Source organism: Podarcis muralis, chromosome Z (genome assembly GCF_964188315.1).
Source record: "Podarcis muralis chromosome Z, rPodMur119.hap1.1, whole genome shotgun sequence".
Classification (NCBI taxonomy): domain Eukaryota; kingdom Metazoa; phylum Chordata; class Lepidosauria; order Squamata; family Lacertidae; genus Podarcis; species Podarcis muralis.
The window spans coordinates 2,265,927-2,283,512 of NC_135673.1; the positions used below are offsets into that span (position 1 = coordinate 2,265,927).

A 17,586-nucleotide genomic window follows, 5' to 3' on the forward strand; every position below is an offset into this window, starting at 1 on the left:
GAGTCACTCCCCTGGCAAGTGCAGACCTGGTGGCGCCCATCCTCTTCCCACTATGCTGCCTCCTGCTTTTGGAATAGGCACCCACCACTGGATGCCAGAAGTTACCTCCAGAACAGCTCAGCTGCAGGATCAGACCAGAGATCCATGCGGCCTAGAGTAGCCAGCTGGTCGTATCCAGGAAGCACAGTCCTTTCCTCCTGCTGTTCCCTAGCAGATGACGCAGACTCTGAAGGCCATGCAGCCACCATGACTGGTAGACATAAACAGACCCCTCCTCCTCCTCTGATCATAGAATTGTAGAGTTGGGAGGGACCCCAAGAGTCATCTAGTCCAACCCTCTGCAATGCAGGAATCACAGCTTAAGGACCCTGGACAGGCGGCCATCAAACCTCTGTTTGGAAACCTCCAGTGAAGGAGAGGTTGATGGCAGTGGATTCCATCAATCAAGCTGGGGCAAGATGAACATGTTTATTGGACTATGCAGAATTAGATAAATTAACAGGAAGGTTTCGAAACCTGCGGGACCAGAGATTCTTAGAAGACTGGAGTAAATATATGAACTATTTGAAAAGCAATTGTAATGAACAGATTACGCTAGTAGGACTGCAAGAAGTCCTGTAAGGAGGACTATTTGACATATTGCAAGGACTATGAAGAGAATTATTAGTTAATGGTAATAAGGAGCAATAGAGAAATTAAGAAATGCAGAATAAGTGATAAAGAACGGAAAATCATCAGAGGTTGTTGATGGAAGTCTAAATATTGTATAAGATAAGAAGTGTGTGTGTGTATATATATATATATATATATATATATATGAATATGTTTATCATTATTACATTTATATCCTGCCTGTATGGTAGGTCCCCCAGCGAGTTTCATGACTTGAGTAGGAATTTGAACCCTGGTCTCACACACTCTTATCACACCACAATGGCACAATGCTTGTAGCAGTCCTGTCACACACACACACCAACCCCCCACATAAAAATTAAAAGCACTGCAGCTACAGCAGAGGTTGCCACACCCTCATGCAGACCCCCGGAGGCTGATGACTTTAAAAATACAAGAGACGGGGCTCAACCCTTTCTGATCAATGATGCAATACTAGCTGGAACTTGTACTGACACTACTCCCTTGGGGTTCTTCAAGCAGTTGTCTAATGCATATGACACCCTTTTGACAAAATGAAGGACACATATTGAGTCTTCCCTGTGTCACTCACCTCTAAACAGGAAAACACTTATCTGCCCCCCCCCCAATAATAAAAAAGACCCCAAAATAATGCCCCCTAAAAACAGGCCTCCTGGCAAATAGAAGGGGAAGAAATGGAGGCAGTGAGAGATTTTAGTTTCTGGGGCTCCATGATCACTGCAGATGGCGACAGCAGCCACTAAATTAAAAGACGCCTGCTTCTTGAGAGAAAAGCAATGACAAACCTAGACAGCATCTTAAAAAGCAGAGACATCACCTTGCCAACAAAGGTCTGTATAGTTAAAGCTATGGTTTTCCCAGTAGTGATGTATGGAAGTGAGAGCTGGACCATAAAGAAGGCTGATCGCCGAAGAATGGATGCTTTTGAATTATGGTGCTGGAGGAGACTCTTGAGAGTCCCATGGACTGCAAGAAGATCAAACCGATCCATTCTCAAGGAAATCAGCCCTGAGGGCTCACTGGAAGGACAGATCCTGAAGCTGAGACTCCAATACTTTGGCCACCTCATGAGAAGAGAAGACTCCCTGGGAAACACCCTGATGTTGGGAAAGATGAGGGCACAATGAGAAGGGGACGACAGAGGATGAGATGGTTGGACAGTGTTCTCAAAGCTAACAGCATGAGTCTGACCAAACTGCGGGAGGCAGTGGAAGACAGGAGTGCCTGGCGTGCTCTGGTTCATGGGGTCACGAAGAGTCGGACACGACTAAACGACTAAACAACAACAACAAAAACAGACCATCGCAACCAAAGCACCAAATTGTAGAGTTGGAAGAGGTCCAAGGCATCATCTAGTCCAACTCCCTTCATTTTTTTAAAAAATGGAAAATTGGGAGGGTGAAGGGAAACTGGCAGTCGCTAAGGGAGTATCTGAAGGTTACAGACTAGAGTTCTAAGTTATAACGCTTATTGTGTAATATATTTGCTAGTCTTCAGGGGTAACACAAAACTCTCTTGATCTCTTTTAAAATGTTGCCGTGACAATCCGTGCAGCATCTCAAAACCAAAGGAAGTGACTATCTCATTTCAGAATGATTGCTTTAAACCCAAGTGCTGATGTATGCAGCTTTAGACAACGGACAGCAAACTTTGATTGATGTTTCTTCAGTTGTGTGCAAGTCCTGCTTCTGGTGAAGCTCAAGATAACCTGGGCTCTCAAATAGCAGCAAGACACCCTCTCCAGAGTGCAGTACTGTGGCCACAATGGAGTCAGAAAAGAGCTTCCAAGGTGGTACTAGAGTAAGAGGCTGCTGGTAAATTTGCAAGTGCTTGTCTGCTCTTATCCTCTCCAGGTCCTCCACATTCCTCCTCAGTGTCCTTCCCACACCTCTCCCACAAAGTTACTCTGGAAGCCCATCCTCATGGGTAATACTCCTTTCATTCTGGTGGGCTCCAATCAGCACAAAAGGTGAGGAGACATCTCTTCAATGACTAAAGGCTCTGTTTCCATGCTGGTTGGGTGGGTCTGGGATGCTGGAGGTAGAGACCAGGTTGGAATCTGGCTGCTCAATGCTAGATGCTTCCCCATTTCTGGGTTCTCAATGATCTGTTGTCAGCAGCTGCAAAAGACACAGACATTTCTGCCTCAAGAGCTGCAGCTGCACTGTTGGAAATAATATATGACTACACTTGAATGAGGGACGCGGGTGGCGCTGTGGGTTAAACCACAGAGCCTAGGACTTGCCGATCAGAAGGTTGGCGGTTCGAATCCCCGTGATGGGGTGAGCTCCTGTTGCTCGGTCCCTGCTCCTGCCAACCTAGCAGCTCGAAAGCACCTCAAAGTGCAAGTAGATAAATAGGTAGCGCTCTGGCGGGAAGGTAAACGGTGTTTCCGTGCGCTGCTCTGGTTTGCCACATGCTGGGCACATGACCCGGAAGCTGTACGCCGGCTCCCTTGGCCAATAAAGCGAGATGAGCGCTGCAACCCCAGAGTCGGTCACGACTGGACCTAATGGTCAGTGGTCCCTTTACCTTTACCTTACACTTGAATGATGTTTTGCTTTGTGGGGGTCAGTCTGGATGATGCCATGTCTCCCTTCCAGTTCTTGGGGTCCCGTACCCAGGGAGGGCTAGAATCAAAGAGAGGGTCCTACTGCTGAACTAGCCAGCGAAGTTTCTTTGTAAGACGATGGCCTTTGCTGGCCACTGCAGTGTCCTCATCCACATCCCAAAAGGACGTGCTCCATTGCAAGAGCTACAATGAAGGCTCCAGGCTGATGGCCAGGTCTTTCCTCTCCCTCCTCACCTGGCTGCTAGGTAAGACAACAAGAGCCAGAGTGGTGTGTGTGAGCTGAGCTGAAAAAAGCAGGCTGGAAGCTGGAGACCCAGAGACACGCTTGCTCTGTGCTGGATCCCAAAACCCATTGGAATGTTAATGCTGTGAGTCTCTCCCATCTTACACTCAGGTTGTATAGATGTGTAAATTAAACTACATATCCTAAAGACACCACAATCTCTGATGACTTTCACTCCAAGGACACCAAACCTGGGTAAGCACCTGGAACCACAGGAATTTCTCTCCACTTGGAGACTGGGGTGCCACATAGCAATATGTTAATGAGTCCAGAAATTGGGGGGGGGGGGGAGAATGAGGGGTGAGCTCTTTTGGGAGGTACTTGCCCCCCTGCCCCCTCCAGCACCTCCCTTGGTTGAGAGTGTCATTGTGGACACAGCCCTGGGTTGCAAGAGAAACTTTCAGAGGTAGGAGACCCATAGTTTTAAAAGGGGATTCAATTATTACATTTCATAGAATCATAGAGTTGGAAGAGACCACAAGGGCCATCGAGTCCAACCCCCTGCCAAGCAGGAAACACCATCAGAGCACTCCTGACATATGGTTGTCAAGCCTCTGCTTAAAGACCTCCAAAGACGGAGACTCCACCACACTCCTTGGCAGCAAATTCCAATTTGATGCATAAATTTGATGCATAAATTCAAACTGTGCTCTTACAAATGTTTGAGGAACTCTGAAGCAAATCCTACCCAACCCCATCCCTCGTGTCCGCTATCCTGGGCTGCAGCCTCTGAGCTAGAATTCCTGGTTCTTGTCCAGAGGATAAAATGTTTCATTTGCACACATAAATAAACCATCTGGGCCTAGGAAGGCTTAAATCAAGCTCTTTGGAGAAGGGAGAATGTCAAAGCCTCTCTCCCCATGCCTTACGTGCAAATTAAGTTAAAGCAAACATCTCAGGCCATTTTAAAAGGCCTATCTATTTCCTCACATATTTACAGAATGTTTTACTTTCTGGAATGCCCAGCTATTTGAATCTGCTGGAAGGAAAGGACGCAACTCGCTTGTCCCTTTGAAAAACAGCGTGGAGGTGGCTCTTCCTGGCAACTCCCTAAAGATTGTTCATTTGTGGGAGTTCATTTGTGGTTAACCTCCGGGAAGTGCAAGAGGGATGCATGAGGCCAAGGGGCTGACATATTAATACAACCGTCAGTTCGGAAGAAGTGGGAGCAACTCTTTATCTTGGGCCAGTAAAGGCAGGGCTGAGCTGTGCCTGTTTCCCGCTTCGGAAGCTAGCTGCTATTTTTCTTTCTGGGAATGAGACAGAAAAAAACCCCAGAGAGGGGTGTTTGCAAGCTTCTCTGCGGCTCCGCAATGAGAAGTTTCATCACAAGGGACCAGCTTGCCTTGAAGACTAGGAACAAAGGAGGCGAGGACTCTTGCACCTTTAAAAGAAGTGCAGAAGAGGGAATTTCAGCTGCCACGCAACTATTAAAGGTGCAGGAGCAACGCAGGTCCTCTTTTGAATTGGGCCACCTGAACACTGTCTTGCCCTCCTGCTTGTACCTTTGCCATGGAGAGGTACCTGCAGGAGAATGTTGGGTGTATTCTCAGTGTATTCTCGGAGTCGAGAGTGGATTTCATGCTCTTTATTCAGCTCATAGTTTTGAGGAGGAATGGAAGTTCCCCCAGAATGTCTGCTTTATATACATTATTTACACAGTGGGAACCATGTGATTGGCTAATTCCGGGATTCTCCTGTAGGCCAATCAGGTTGCGGATTCACTTCCACCTGGAGCTGGATTGGGTGGCTACTGTGGACCAATCAGACTCCTGCATTCTGGATCCTTTTGTTCTAGGACCAATCAGACTGCTGCATTCTGAATCCTATTGTTCTAGGACCAATCAGACTGCTGCATTCTGGATCCTTTTGTTCTAGGACCAATCAGACTGCTGCATTCTGAATCCTATTGTTCTAGGACCAATCAGGCTGCTGCATTTTGGATTCTATTCAACTCGGTACATAACACCCAGGTTCCTGCCTCTGTTCAGAATGCAGTCTGGTGCTGAGTGCCCAAGCTGAGCTGAGTCTGCACCATACTAGCACATTCCATTCAACAATCATACCATCTGCATAGGCAGACTGTGGGTTGAGCAGTACACCTGTAGTTATTCACAAGTAAATGTACCTGAGCATGGAAGAGCTGACCTGTACAAATCAACAAGTGTACCCTCTTTCATGCAAACACTTGTACATGTGCAGAGACCCTGTGTTCAATGTAATGTGTGAACAAGGCTTTTTGATGTGGCTGAGGGTCATGTCCACCCGCTTTCCTTCTTTTAAAAATAAAGCCTTGTGGATGCTGGTGGTGTTGTGAAGCCTGGAGCAGCATGGGAACGATGCCACAACTGGCTTCACATATTCTCTGTCCTTGGGTGGGGTAGCGGATCCCCTTCCCCACCTGAGCAGGGAGGGCAGAAGAGCTCTTTGAACTCAATGTATCAAGGGGGCTAGATGGCCAGATGCAAAAAGGTTCAAGAAAGGGCAACCAAAACGATCAAGGATATGGAAGGACTCCCCTGTGAGGAAAGGGTGCAACATTTGGGACTTCTTAAAGCTATGGTTTCCCCAGTAGTGATGTATGGAAGTGAGAGCTGGACCATCAAGAAGGCTGATCGCTGAAGAATTGATGCTTTTGAATTATGGTGCTGGAGGAGACTCTTAAGAGTCCCATGGACTGCAAGAAGATCAAACCTCTCCATCCTTAAGGAAATCAGCCCTGAGTGCTCACTGGAAGGACAGATCCTGAAGCTGAGGCTCCAAGACTTTGGCCGCCTCATGAGAAGAGAAGATTCCCTGGAAAAGACCCTGATGTTGGGAAAGATGGAGGGCACAAGGAGAAGGGGACGACAGAGGACGAGATGGTTGGACAGTGTTCTCAAAGCTAACAGCATGAGTCTGACCAAACTGCGGGAGGCAGTGGAAGACAGGAGTGCCTGGCGTGCTCTGGTCCAGGGGGTCACAAAGAGTCGGACACAACTAAACGACTAAACAACAACAACAAGCTTAGAGAAGAGGCAAGAAAGAAGCAACCTGAGAGAAGGTTATAAAATTATGCTTGGAATCTGTGGGCAGAAAAAAGCTTTCCTCCCTCTGTCACAACACCAGGATTTGTGGACAATCCCGCAAAGCTAAATGTTGAAAGATTCAGGGCAATGGCAAAGAAAGTACTTCTTCATGCAGCATGGAGGTAACTATGGAACTTGCAATGATGGCCACCCATTTAAACATAAAGGGACCCCTGACTGTTAGGTCCAGTTGCAGACGACTCTGGGGTTGCACGCTCATCTCGCTCTATAGGCCAAGGGAGCCGGCGTTTGTCCGCAGACAGCTTCCAGGTCATGTGGCCAGAATGACTAAGTGGCTTCTGGCGAACCAGAGCAGCGACGGAAACGCCGTTTACCTTCCCGCCGGAGTGGTACCTATTGATCTACTTGCATGTTGACGTGCTTTCGAACTGCTAGGTTGGCAGGAGCAAGGACCGAGCAACGGGAGCTCACCCCGTTGCGGGTATTCGAACCACCAACCTTCTGATCGGCACGTCCGAGGCTCTGTGGTTTAACCCACAGCGCCACCTGCGTCCCATTTGGCCACCCATTTGGAGGACTATAAAAGAGGACTGATTCGTGGAGGACAAGGCGTTCAGCATCTGCTAGGCATGATGGCTCTCTTCTGCTTCCACAACTGGAGGCAGTAATTCTGGGAGCCGCAGGAGGGGAGACTTGTGGTCAAGTTCTGCTTGCTGGCTTCCGACAGGCATCTGGTTGGCCACAGTGGGAACAGGATGCTGGGCTACATGGTCAATGGGCCTGATCCAGCAGGGCTGTTCTGGTGGTCTTGTGTTTTTAAAATCAGCCACGGATCTTGCACCTTACAAGAGGTATCGCTTGCATGAAAACATGCAGCTACTGAAATTCCCTCGCCTGCACAACTATGAAAGGCACAGAAGCCCTGTGTGGGCTGGCCTCTGGCCACAAGGGTGGCATGCAATTTCAAATCACACCCCACCACACACATTACTTTACAAAAACCCCAGGGAACAATGCTGTGTTATGACCCAGGAAACGCAGCTTCACTTTGGGTCATGAGGCTTCCATTTAAGTTTATATTATGTTTACTAAAGACGTTGGTAGCCTAGCTTTTATCATGAAATCTCAGGGTGGGGAACAATAAAACTTACTTTTTATTGTAAATCAAGTAAATCAATAAAAATACTTAACTGAGGTTCTGCCTCCCTTAACATAAATCTTGGCTACGGCCATGGTGCAGTCAGTTAATAACTGAGCTAATACTCCAGTTTCAATCCTTCTAAGCCAGTGGAACACCTCCCCCCAAAAGCATACACACACAAACAAAAGCAGATATTTTAATAATAATAATAATAATAATAATAATAATAATAATAATAATAATAATAATAATAATAAATTTTATTTATACCCCGCCGTCCCCAGCCAAGACCGGGCTCAGGGCAGCTGACCCTGAAATATAAATACAGTAAAAACATTAAACAAAAAACCAGTTGATTAAAATATAAAATGCAGTTTAAAATGCAGCCTCGTTTTAGTGGTAGCCTATAGATCAAAGCCATAAGGGGAGAAAACGTCAAATATTCACCAGAGCCAGCTATCCATTCTGGTCCTACATGGACCAGCAAAAAGAGCTGAGGGAAAATTTATATACAAATCCCATATGAGGGGTTCCATAAAAAAAAAATGAGAGGGGGGTTAGACTGAGTCCAGCCCAAAGGCCAGGCGGAACAGCTCCGTTTTGCAGGCCCTGCGGAAAGAGGTCAAATCCCGCAGGGCCCTGATCTCCTGCAGTAGGGTGTTCCACCAGGCCGGGGCCAGAGCTGAAAAGGCCCTGGCTCTGGTTGAGGCTCATCTGACTTCCTTAGGGCCCGGGACCACTAGGGTGTTGCTATTTATGGACCTTAAAATCCTCTGCGGGGCATACCGGGAGAGGCGGTCCCGTAGGTACGAGGGTCCTAGGCTGTGAAGGGCTTTAAAGGTCAAAACCAGCACCTTAAACCTGACCCTGTGCTCCACCGGGAGCCAGTGCAGCTGGTAAAGCACTGGATGAAGGAGCCTCGCCGTGGCATTCTGCACCCGCCGGAGTTTCTGAGTCAATCTCAAGGGCAGCCCCACGTAGAGTGAATTACAGGAATCAAGCCTGGAGGTGACCATCGCATGGATCACTGTGGCCAGGTCGGGGCGGGAAAGCTAAGGGACCAACTGCTTAATACAGCGGAGATGGAAAACGGCCGCCTTTGCTGTAGCTGCAACCTGCATCTCCATGGAGAGGGAGGCATCGAAGGTTACATTAAAGTTAATGAAGCACCAGGGCTAGGATGGGGAGGTGAAATTATTAGCTAACACAAGCCACAGCGTCCGCAACCCACAGGGCCACGTCTGTGCATGTATGGGTTGCAATTTGGCGCTTCTGTGCATGCGCAAAGCGTGATTTAGTGCTTCTGTGCATGCACAAGCGCCAAAACCCGGAAGCAACCCATTCCAGTACTTCCGGGTTTGGCACGGTGCGCAACCCGAAATTGCGCATCCCGAAGCGTCTGTAACCCGAGGTATGACTGTATCACAGAACAACTAATTAAGCAGAATCAATCCACCACTAATTCTACTGCTTCCAGAACATGGCCTCATCCACGCTGTAAATGTAAATCAGTATCATACCCCTTTAAACAGCCGTGGCTCACCTCTAAGTATCCTGGGAAGTGTAAACAAAAAAATTCCTTCCAGTAGCATGCACACGAAAGCTCATACCAAGAACTAACTTAGTTGGTCTTTAAGGTGCTACTGGAAGGAATTTTTTTGTTTTGACTATGGCAGACCAACACGGCTACCTATCTGTAACTGGGAAGTGTAGTTTGCTTAGCTTGTTAGGAGACACACACACCCCTCATTCCCTCTAAGGGCTACAATTTCCCAGCCTTGGACAACCCCTCTAGAAGGATACCATCAGTGGCATAGCGTGGGTTGCCAGCACCTGGGGCCATGCTGAGGGGCCGGACTTTTCTGTCCAGATTTTCACTTTCTGAAATATGGCAACCCTATCGTGGGAGGGAGGGAAAGAGAGTACACATGCCTTTTTCTTTTTAAAAAAACCCAAAAATCTGGGAAGTATTCATCCAACCACCTGTCTTCCTAGCTGCAGCACCTATATAGTTTTCATTTTTAACATTGTTGTTGTTTAGTCCGACTCTTCATGACCCCATGAACCAGAGCATGCCAGGCACTCCTGTCTTCCCCTGCCTCCCGCAGTTTGGTCAAACTCATGCTGGTAGCTTCTATAACACTGTCCCACCATCTCGTCCTCTGTCGTCCCCTTCTCCTTGTGCCCTCCATCTTTCCCAACATCAGGGTCTTTTCCAGGGAGGCCTTTGGGCTGGACTCTTCTCATGAGGTGACCAAAGTCTTGGAGCCTCAGCTTCAGGATCTGTCCTTCCAGTGAGCACTCAGGGTTGACTTCTTTCAGAATGGATAGGCTTGATCTTCTTGCAGTCCATGGGACTCTCAAGTGTCTCCTCCAGCACCAGAATTCAAAAGCATCCATTCTTCGGCAATCAGCCTTCTTGATGGTCCCGCTCTCACTTCTATACATCACTACTGGGAAAACCACGGCTTTAACTATACGGACCTTTGTTGGCAAGGTGATGTCTCTGCTTTTTAAGATGCTGTCTAGGTTTGTCATTGCTTTTCGCTGCAAATTGCTCAGCTGAGCGTTCATTTTCTCAGTTGAGGGATATTTAAAAACCCAAAAGAACTATGCAACAAGTCAGGTTGAATGCCTTATCTCTACTAAATATGGAAGCAGATGTGTCATGTAAGATTAGTTCTGAGGATCTGATCAAAGACTTTACAATTAGAAAAGTAGGATTCCCCCCCCCCAATATAAATAAAGTGGAAGTATACAAAAATTCATCTTACTTTTCTATCTTGCTGTAGGTTTTGTTTCATTTCAAAAAATAAAATTTTATTTTATGGTTTTTTTATTGTTTATATTTTGATTTAGATATATACAGGGGCACCAAAATCTTTTAAGTACTTAGGGTCTCTAAAGGTCTTAATCCAGCCTTGCATTGATAGCCTTGTCCTCCATAGTTGTTGGACTTCTCACCATGGCCCTGCTGGCTAGAGCTGATGGGCATTGCAGTCTAAGAACATATGGAAGGCTACAAGTTCCCCATCACCAATGCAAAGGTTGACCACCCGTTCCACCACTGGAGGCTCTACATTAAAGGGTGTCTACTTAGTCTTCAGATGCCCCATCAGTGCCAGGCTGCTTCTACTATAGGGAGCTGGAGGTTCCTGAAAGCCCTGTTCATGCCTTCTTGCTGCCATCTCTTCAAAACGAGGTCAAGTGCTCCATCCATGCCTGTGAAGTGTGTGTTAGGACCAAGATACCAGGCCCTACTCCAGCCACTGTCTAACCCTCAGAGGAATTGGGCTGAAATCTCATTTCACTACATTGTCAAATTCCCATCTTCATAAGCAGACAATGTGATCTTAGCTGGGGTGTTGCCGGCCAAGATAACTCATTTAAACTCAGCCACATGTTACCAGGATCATCCAGATGTTTACCAATCAATAGCTCTACCTTCATGGGCTTCCAGATAATGTACAATGGTACCTCTGGTTGCAAACGGGATGCGTTCCAGAGGCCTGTTCGCAACGTGAAAAGAGTGCATGCGCGGGTTGCGATTTGCCGTTTCTGTGCATGCACATGACATCATTTTGTGCTTCTGCACATGCGCAAGCAGCGAAACCCAGAAGTAACCCTTTCCGGTACTTCCAGGTCGCTGCAGGACATAACCTGAAAGAACATAACATGAAGTGGACGTAACATGAGGTATGACTGTACAGTAATCTCAGATAGAGGTTCACAGTTCATTTCTCATTCTTAGAAGGCGTTCCTGGAGCTTCTGAAAATATGAGTGTGCCTGTGGATAGCCCACCAACAGATGGAATAGATAATTCAGACGCTGGAATAATACTTCTTCTGCTCTCTTAGCTATCGCCAGGATGTCTTGCAACTTGTGGAATACACATATTACAATGCGCCAACACACCTTCTGCATGATGTTCCTGTTGTTCTTGCTACTGTTTGATGAATGAAGCTCCAATCTTCAGGAATTTATCTTGCTGCCTTATGGCAGCTAATCAGAGAGTGGGCTGGGGGGTCGCTACTTGACTCTATGGCAACAATGCCTCAGGGCCCCACAGAACAATGGGTTCACCCACACTTCTGACTGCCCCATCATTTCTAGGCACAGGACCAAGAGGCTTTTCTTTTGTCACACTGCTTCCCCAGGAAAACCCACACTTTATGCTCAATGTTAATCACATTTTCAACAAAGTTCTGTATAGTTAAAGCTATGGTTTTCCCAGTAGTGATGTATGGAAGTGAGAGCTGGACCATCAAGAAGGCTGATCGCCGAAGAATTGATGCTTTTGAATTCTGGTGCTGGAGGAGACTCTTGAGAGTCCCATGGACTGCAAGAAGATCAAACCTCTCCATTCTTAAGGAAATCAGCCCTGAGTGCTCACTGGAAGGACAGATCCTGAAGCTCCAAGACTTTGGCCACCTCATGAGAAGAGAAGACTCCCTGGAAAAGACCCTGGTGTTGGGAAAGATGGAGGGCACAAGGAGAAGGGGACAACAGAGGACGAGGTGGTGGGACAGTGTTATAGAAGCTACCAGCATGAGTTTGACCAAACTGTGGGAGGCAGTGGAAGACAGGAGGGCCTGGCGTGCTCTGGTCCAGGGGGTCACAAAGAGTCAGGCAAGACTAAACGACTCAACAACAATCACGTTTTCTGCAGATTGGCATTTGTCCCGATTCAGCAATAAGCAGTGAGTTTGGGAAAGTGGCGAGGGAAAGCAAAAACCTCTCGGACCCATGGCTTGAAATCACAGAACAAATGAAGAAACCACAAGACAACGGGAAGTGTGGATGGGTTCTCCATTTCATTCTGCACATTCTGTAAGGCCTTCCAGGCATTTGTAGTGTGGGGTTATCAGGATGCAGATGCCATGAAGTCCCATTTCCCCTTTTCTACTGACCCAGGTTGAAAAACTAGAGTACAAGGATACATGAAGGAACTCTGAAGTTCTGGGGAACTTTTTTTAAAAAATAAAGAAGTTGCTAGGTTTGCAATTTCCCCCTTTTGCAACATGCCAGATTGTAATAAATGCTTAAAATATTCATTGTGAGAGCTGTTTAGTTAGCCTTGACCCCCCCACCCCTGACCCCCCCGTTCTTCTTCCCACCTCTATAACTCTCCTTTGTCTGTACAGTGGTACCTCAGGTTACATACGCTTCAGGTTACAGACTCCACTAACCCAGAAATAGTACCTCGGGTTAAGAACTTTGCTTCAGGATGAGAACAGAAATCATGCAGTGGCGGCGCGGCAGCAGCTGGAGGCCCCATTAGCTAAAGTGGTGCTTCAGGTTAAGAATGGTTTCAGGTTAAGAACGGACCTCCGGAACGAATTAAGTACTTAACCCGAGGTACCACTGTATTCTGTAGGTTTTAGAATTTAGCAACAGGGAAGCAACTTGAAAGTAGGAGAAAGGAAGGTGTTTGGTATGCAGAATGAGAAGGGGATGCAACGAAACCCTTTCTCTGCCTCTATCACCAACTAAGCCTTGGGTACTTGGGGGTTGGCTGGCAATCAGGGGTTAGGGGAAAGAATTCTTCACATGCTCAGAGGCAAATTCCTCTCAAGCAACTGAAGTTGTGGGTGCTCAATGGGTGTCAATGGTGATGGAGCAGAGGTTAGGAGGATCAGCATTGGTCTAAATTCAGCTCCAATGGGGAGAGGTTTGCAGTAGCAGGAGGAGGAGGGACCTGGATTGGAAGAGCTGAAAGGCCAGTTTGGTAGGACTCCTCCAGGCAATGCTGTGTAGTGGTAAGAGTGTTAGACTAGGACCTGGGAGAGACCAGGGTTCGAATTCCCACTCAGCCCTGAAGCTCCCTGGGTGACCTTGGGGTCCAGTCACTGCCTCTCAGCCTGACCTGCCTCCCAGGATAGTTGGGAGGATAAAATGGGGAGGGGGCGTGAACTGTGTACCCCACCTTGAGCTCCTTGGGAAAAGGTGGGATATAAATTCAATAAACAGATAAATATTTGCTTTTATATTACTCGCTCTCTTACCAGAGTGACCCAAAGTGATGTAACAAACACCATGTGAACAGATAAAAACCAGCGTCAATGAACGCAGCCAAGAACAAGCTTAGAAACCACACCTGTACAGGTAACAGCCGGGCCTTACAGATCCTTCCTCACTAAAAGGTGCCACAAGTACTAGAAAAGATTCTAATGGAGGTCCAAAAGCCAGAGTTAAAAATGCAAGTTAAAAGTTAAAAATGCGCCTAAAAGTAGATAAAGGTAGTTCCATAGGATCCACCCTGGCAAGATTTTCCACAAACAGGGAGCCAACACTGAAAAGGTCCATAATTACTGAACAAACATAATTACTGGGCTCTGTTGTGAGAGGCCAGCTCCATCAGGCACGTCTTGTGTCAGCATTGGGTCAATATAGGGGAAAGTGTTTAGAAATCTGTGTACAGGTAGGTAGCCGTGTTGGTCTGCCGTAGTCAAAACAAAACAAAATAAATAAAATAATAAAATAATTCCTTCCAGTAGCACCTTAGAGACCAACTAAGTGTGTTATTGGTATGTGCTTCCATGTGCATGCACACTTCTTCCCACTATATATAAGGGTCTGGTGACTTCTGTTTCTGTGTATCTGAAGAAGTGTGCATGCACACGAAAGCTCATACCAAAAACAAACTTAGTTGGTCTCTAAAGTGCTACTGGAAGGAAATTTTTAATTATTTTATTTTATTTTATTTAGAAATCTATGTTTTGATTTTTCCTCTTCCCTCCACGTCCCTTTTCCGCTTGTGTCATGTTATTCCAGGTGAAGGCAGGGACTGTCCTGTTTTAACGGTTGTTATCAAATGTTGCTATGGAAGCCCCTCTTAGCTGAAGAGCCCAGTGCAAATGCAATCCATCCATCCATCCATCAACAATAGCTTGTGTCTAGCATATGCAGAGTTAGCTCATATTCAGTCTTTTCTGAGCATTGATCCCACACTCATCACATATATTGGGAAGAGCTTTCTGACGGTAAGAGCTGCATGACAGTGCAGTGGACTCCCTTGGAAAGTGGAGGATTCCCCTTCACTGGAGGTTTATTAAGCAGAATTCTGTAGCTGTGGTTCCTGCATTGCGAGGGGTTCAACTAGATGACCCTTGGGGTCCCTTCCAACTCTACCATTCTATTATACATCTTGATTTGCTCAAGTGGTCCTTACACATATTCCTGCTCATCTTTTGCTCACCCTACACTTTCCAATGCCTCTCTCCATCGCTTCCCAAACTGCAAAAAGCCTGTTTCTTTTTTTAAAAGGTGAATCGGTTGCAGAGCACTTTTGCCACGCTTTGGAAACTGAAAGCACAGACTTGAATCCCTCCTTTAAAGCAGTAGCAGCCTGGAGAACACCCTGAGACTGAATAAGATGGGGGTTTTCAGCTCTACGTCTGGCTGTTTTCATTTCCCACTGAGGTTACCCAGGGGTCAGTTTCTCAACCCACCAGGGGTTGCAAAGAAAGGAGGTATTTGAGGGGTGGGGGGTGAGGAGTGAAAGTCAGAGGACCTTAGATATTCAGGCCAAGCCCACCCACGTGCCCCTTGTGGCCGAAGGGCCTGGAGGCCTCACACCAGCCTCAGCCAGAGCCCTTAAAATATTTCCAATTGCAGGATATAATTCCACAGCTGGAAGCCTCAAGTCACTCACCTCAGGCGCATGCTTGGCACTCAAGCTCAGACCTTTTAATTACCGACCGGGGGGGGGGGGGGGACACACCCAGTACAGATGCTTCCACCACCAGCGGAGAGCCTGCTTTGGGGCGCTTTGCCTGGTTACCTCCAGAGCTGGCCCTGAGCACCCAAAGAAACAAGCACAGTCCTCTGCCCCCTAAAGGTTTCACGTACCGTTTCCCAAAGGAAGTTCACTGCAGCACATTCATCTGACATCTTAAAAGTATTTCGCTCTCAGAAATAGCTCAGAAACATCATAGCCATCTGTAACGAGCTGCCAGAATGATAATTTGTCTGAACTGGGAAAACCATACGGCACCCTCAACTGATTTGCAGTTATCTGAAGTTCAGGTGATGATCGATAGCATTAATTTAACAAGTCTTATGAGAGAGAGGGAAGGCAGGTAGACAGATGGTAAGGCTGTAGAAAAATGGGGTTGGTTTCTCCTCCGTTAGGAATGCAAGGCTTCGGGTTTCAATCTATGGATTGCTTGTAAATGCCATACAGTTATTTGTAAATTATTATAACTTTTTTTTTTAATTAGAAAGGCTTAGTATCTTACAGAAGGAAATAACAGAAAGAAATAGGAGCAATATTTAAGGGCTGAAAATAATTATATATAAATTATATACCCTGTACTATATACTGAGTTGCAAATTTAAAAAATCCTTAATATATCAATGTCAAATCCGATTTAATATTTTTAATGTTTCTATCTTTTCTTTTCTTTTCTTTTCTTTTACCTTGTGGGTAAAGCTTTAATACACACACACACACACACACACACACACACACACTTGATTATCATATGAAAGAGCAACAATGGAAAATGTGAATTATAAAAGCTTTGTAAATTACTTAAGCACATGCCGGAACTTCCACAACACGCCCACATGTCTGTGCTCTGGAACCTGGTGCCTTCCAGATGTTTTGGACTACAATTCCCAGTTGTCTCAGCCAGCAGCCTGGATCTGATGGGAATTGTAGTCCCAGGGCACCAGGTGAAGGAGGGCTCACCTAAATGGATGCGCTACCTCCTCTGAGCCCGGTCTCGAGTCCACACAACTAAGCCAGGCACCTTTCAGAAGCAAGCCCAGCCTCTGGCTGTGTCTCTGCCAGATATTCATGCTACAAGATGCCCTGGAGACTCTTGCTTCCTAATTCAGGATGTGTTCCGCAGCGCAACTCTTCTGTAGCAAAGACCTGGTTCCAATCAAATTCCCATCCCGAAAAACGCAAGGGGGAAGAAATGCTGGATCAGACCAACCCTTCTCCCACCCGCAGCCCAGTATCCTGTTTCTGACAGTGGTCAGCCAGACACCTCTGAGAAGCCTATGGAAACGAAGTCCATTCCCTCCTGCTCACCCTAGGAATCTGGCTAGCAGAGGGAGGCAGGGTGTCATCCTTGCCTTTTGCAGACCAACAACTGCAGCTCTCTCACAGCCACCCAGGAATGACCAGTGCCACTGACCTCAGAAACCTCAGGGCGCACATTCGTGCCTAGTCTCTCTCTCTCTCTCTCTCTCTCTCTCTCTCTCTCTCTCTCACCCACACTGCCCAGGTCTCACTGGCACAAGCTGCTTGCTGCGAAAGCTTGCAGGTGTTCTTGGTGGTGGTGGTGGAAGAGTTTCCCTACCTGTGCTGGAACTTCCAGGGCTGGCCCCCAGCAGCATCACCAAGGGAAGGGCGCAGCACAGCCCTGCAAAGTCAGAAAAAGAAGGAAGCTGGTTAGTGGTGGGAGTGAGGATGAAGAATCCTTTGGGGGTTGGAGAGGGAAAGAGGGGGCAGCAGCAGCAGCAGGGAGCGGCCAGGCGCTTGGCCAGGACTTACAGTACATTGCAAGAGGAGAGAGCCTCCAGGCACGGTAAATCCAGCAGGCAGATAGCTGTGCCTTTTCCTGCCTGCCGTGGCCTCCAAAGGCAGCCCGGCAAAGTCCCCGCCCCGTGGGACGCTCCTCCTCCTGGTTCTTGCCTCTGCCTGCATTTGCGCAGGCTGTGCCGGTGGGCTCTTGAGTTCTTCTTTGGAGAAGGAAAGAAGTCCTGACGTAGCACGTAGTTAAACTGTGGAACTCCCTCGCAAAGGAGGCAGTGATGGCCACCACCTTCGAAAGGGGACTGGACAAATTCATGGATGATGAAGGCAATCAATGGCCCCTGCTTCCACGCTCAGAGGCAATAATGCTTCTGAACACCAGTTTCTGAGAGCTATAGGATGGGAGAGCACTCTTG

The 17,586-nt window shown here is 47.2% G+C and overlaps 1 protein-coding gene across 1 annotated transcript in view; it reads right to left on the bottom strand.

Annotated features, from left to right (window-relative positions):
- The window catches only part of PTGS1 (prostaglandin-endoperoxide synthase 1), a 49,229-nt gene extending 31,901 nt beyond the window's left edge, over window positions 1-17,328 (bottom strand). Inside the window, exons 1-2 of the mRNA XM_028715359.2 lie at window positions 17,189-17,328; window positions 16,995-17,057 (exon numbers count right to left, since the gene is read on the bottom strand). Coding sequence (XP_028571192.2) covers window positions 16,995-17,057; window positions 17,189-17,195 — 70 coding nt within the window. The 5' untranslated portion in view covers window positions 17,196-17,328. The remainder of the gene's footprint in view (window positions 1-16,994; window positions 17,058-17,188) is intronic.
- Between the last annotated feature and the right edge of the window lie 258 nt (window positions 17,329-17,586).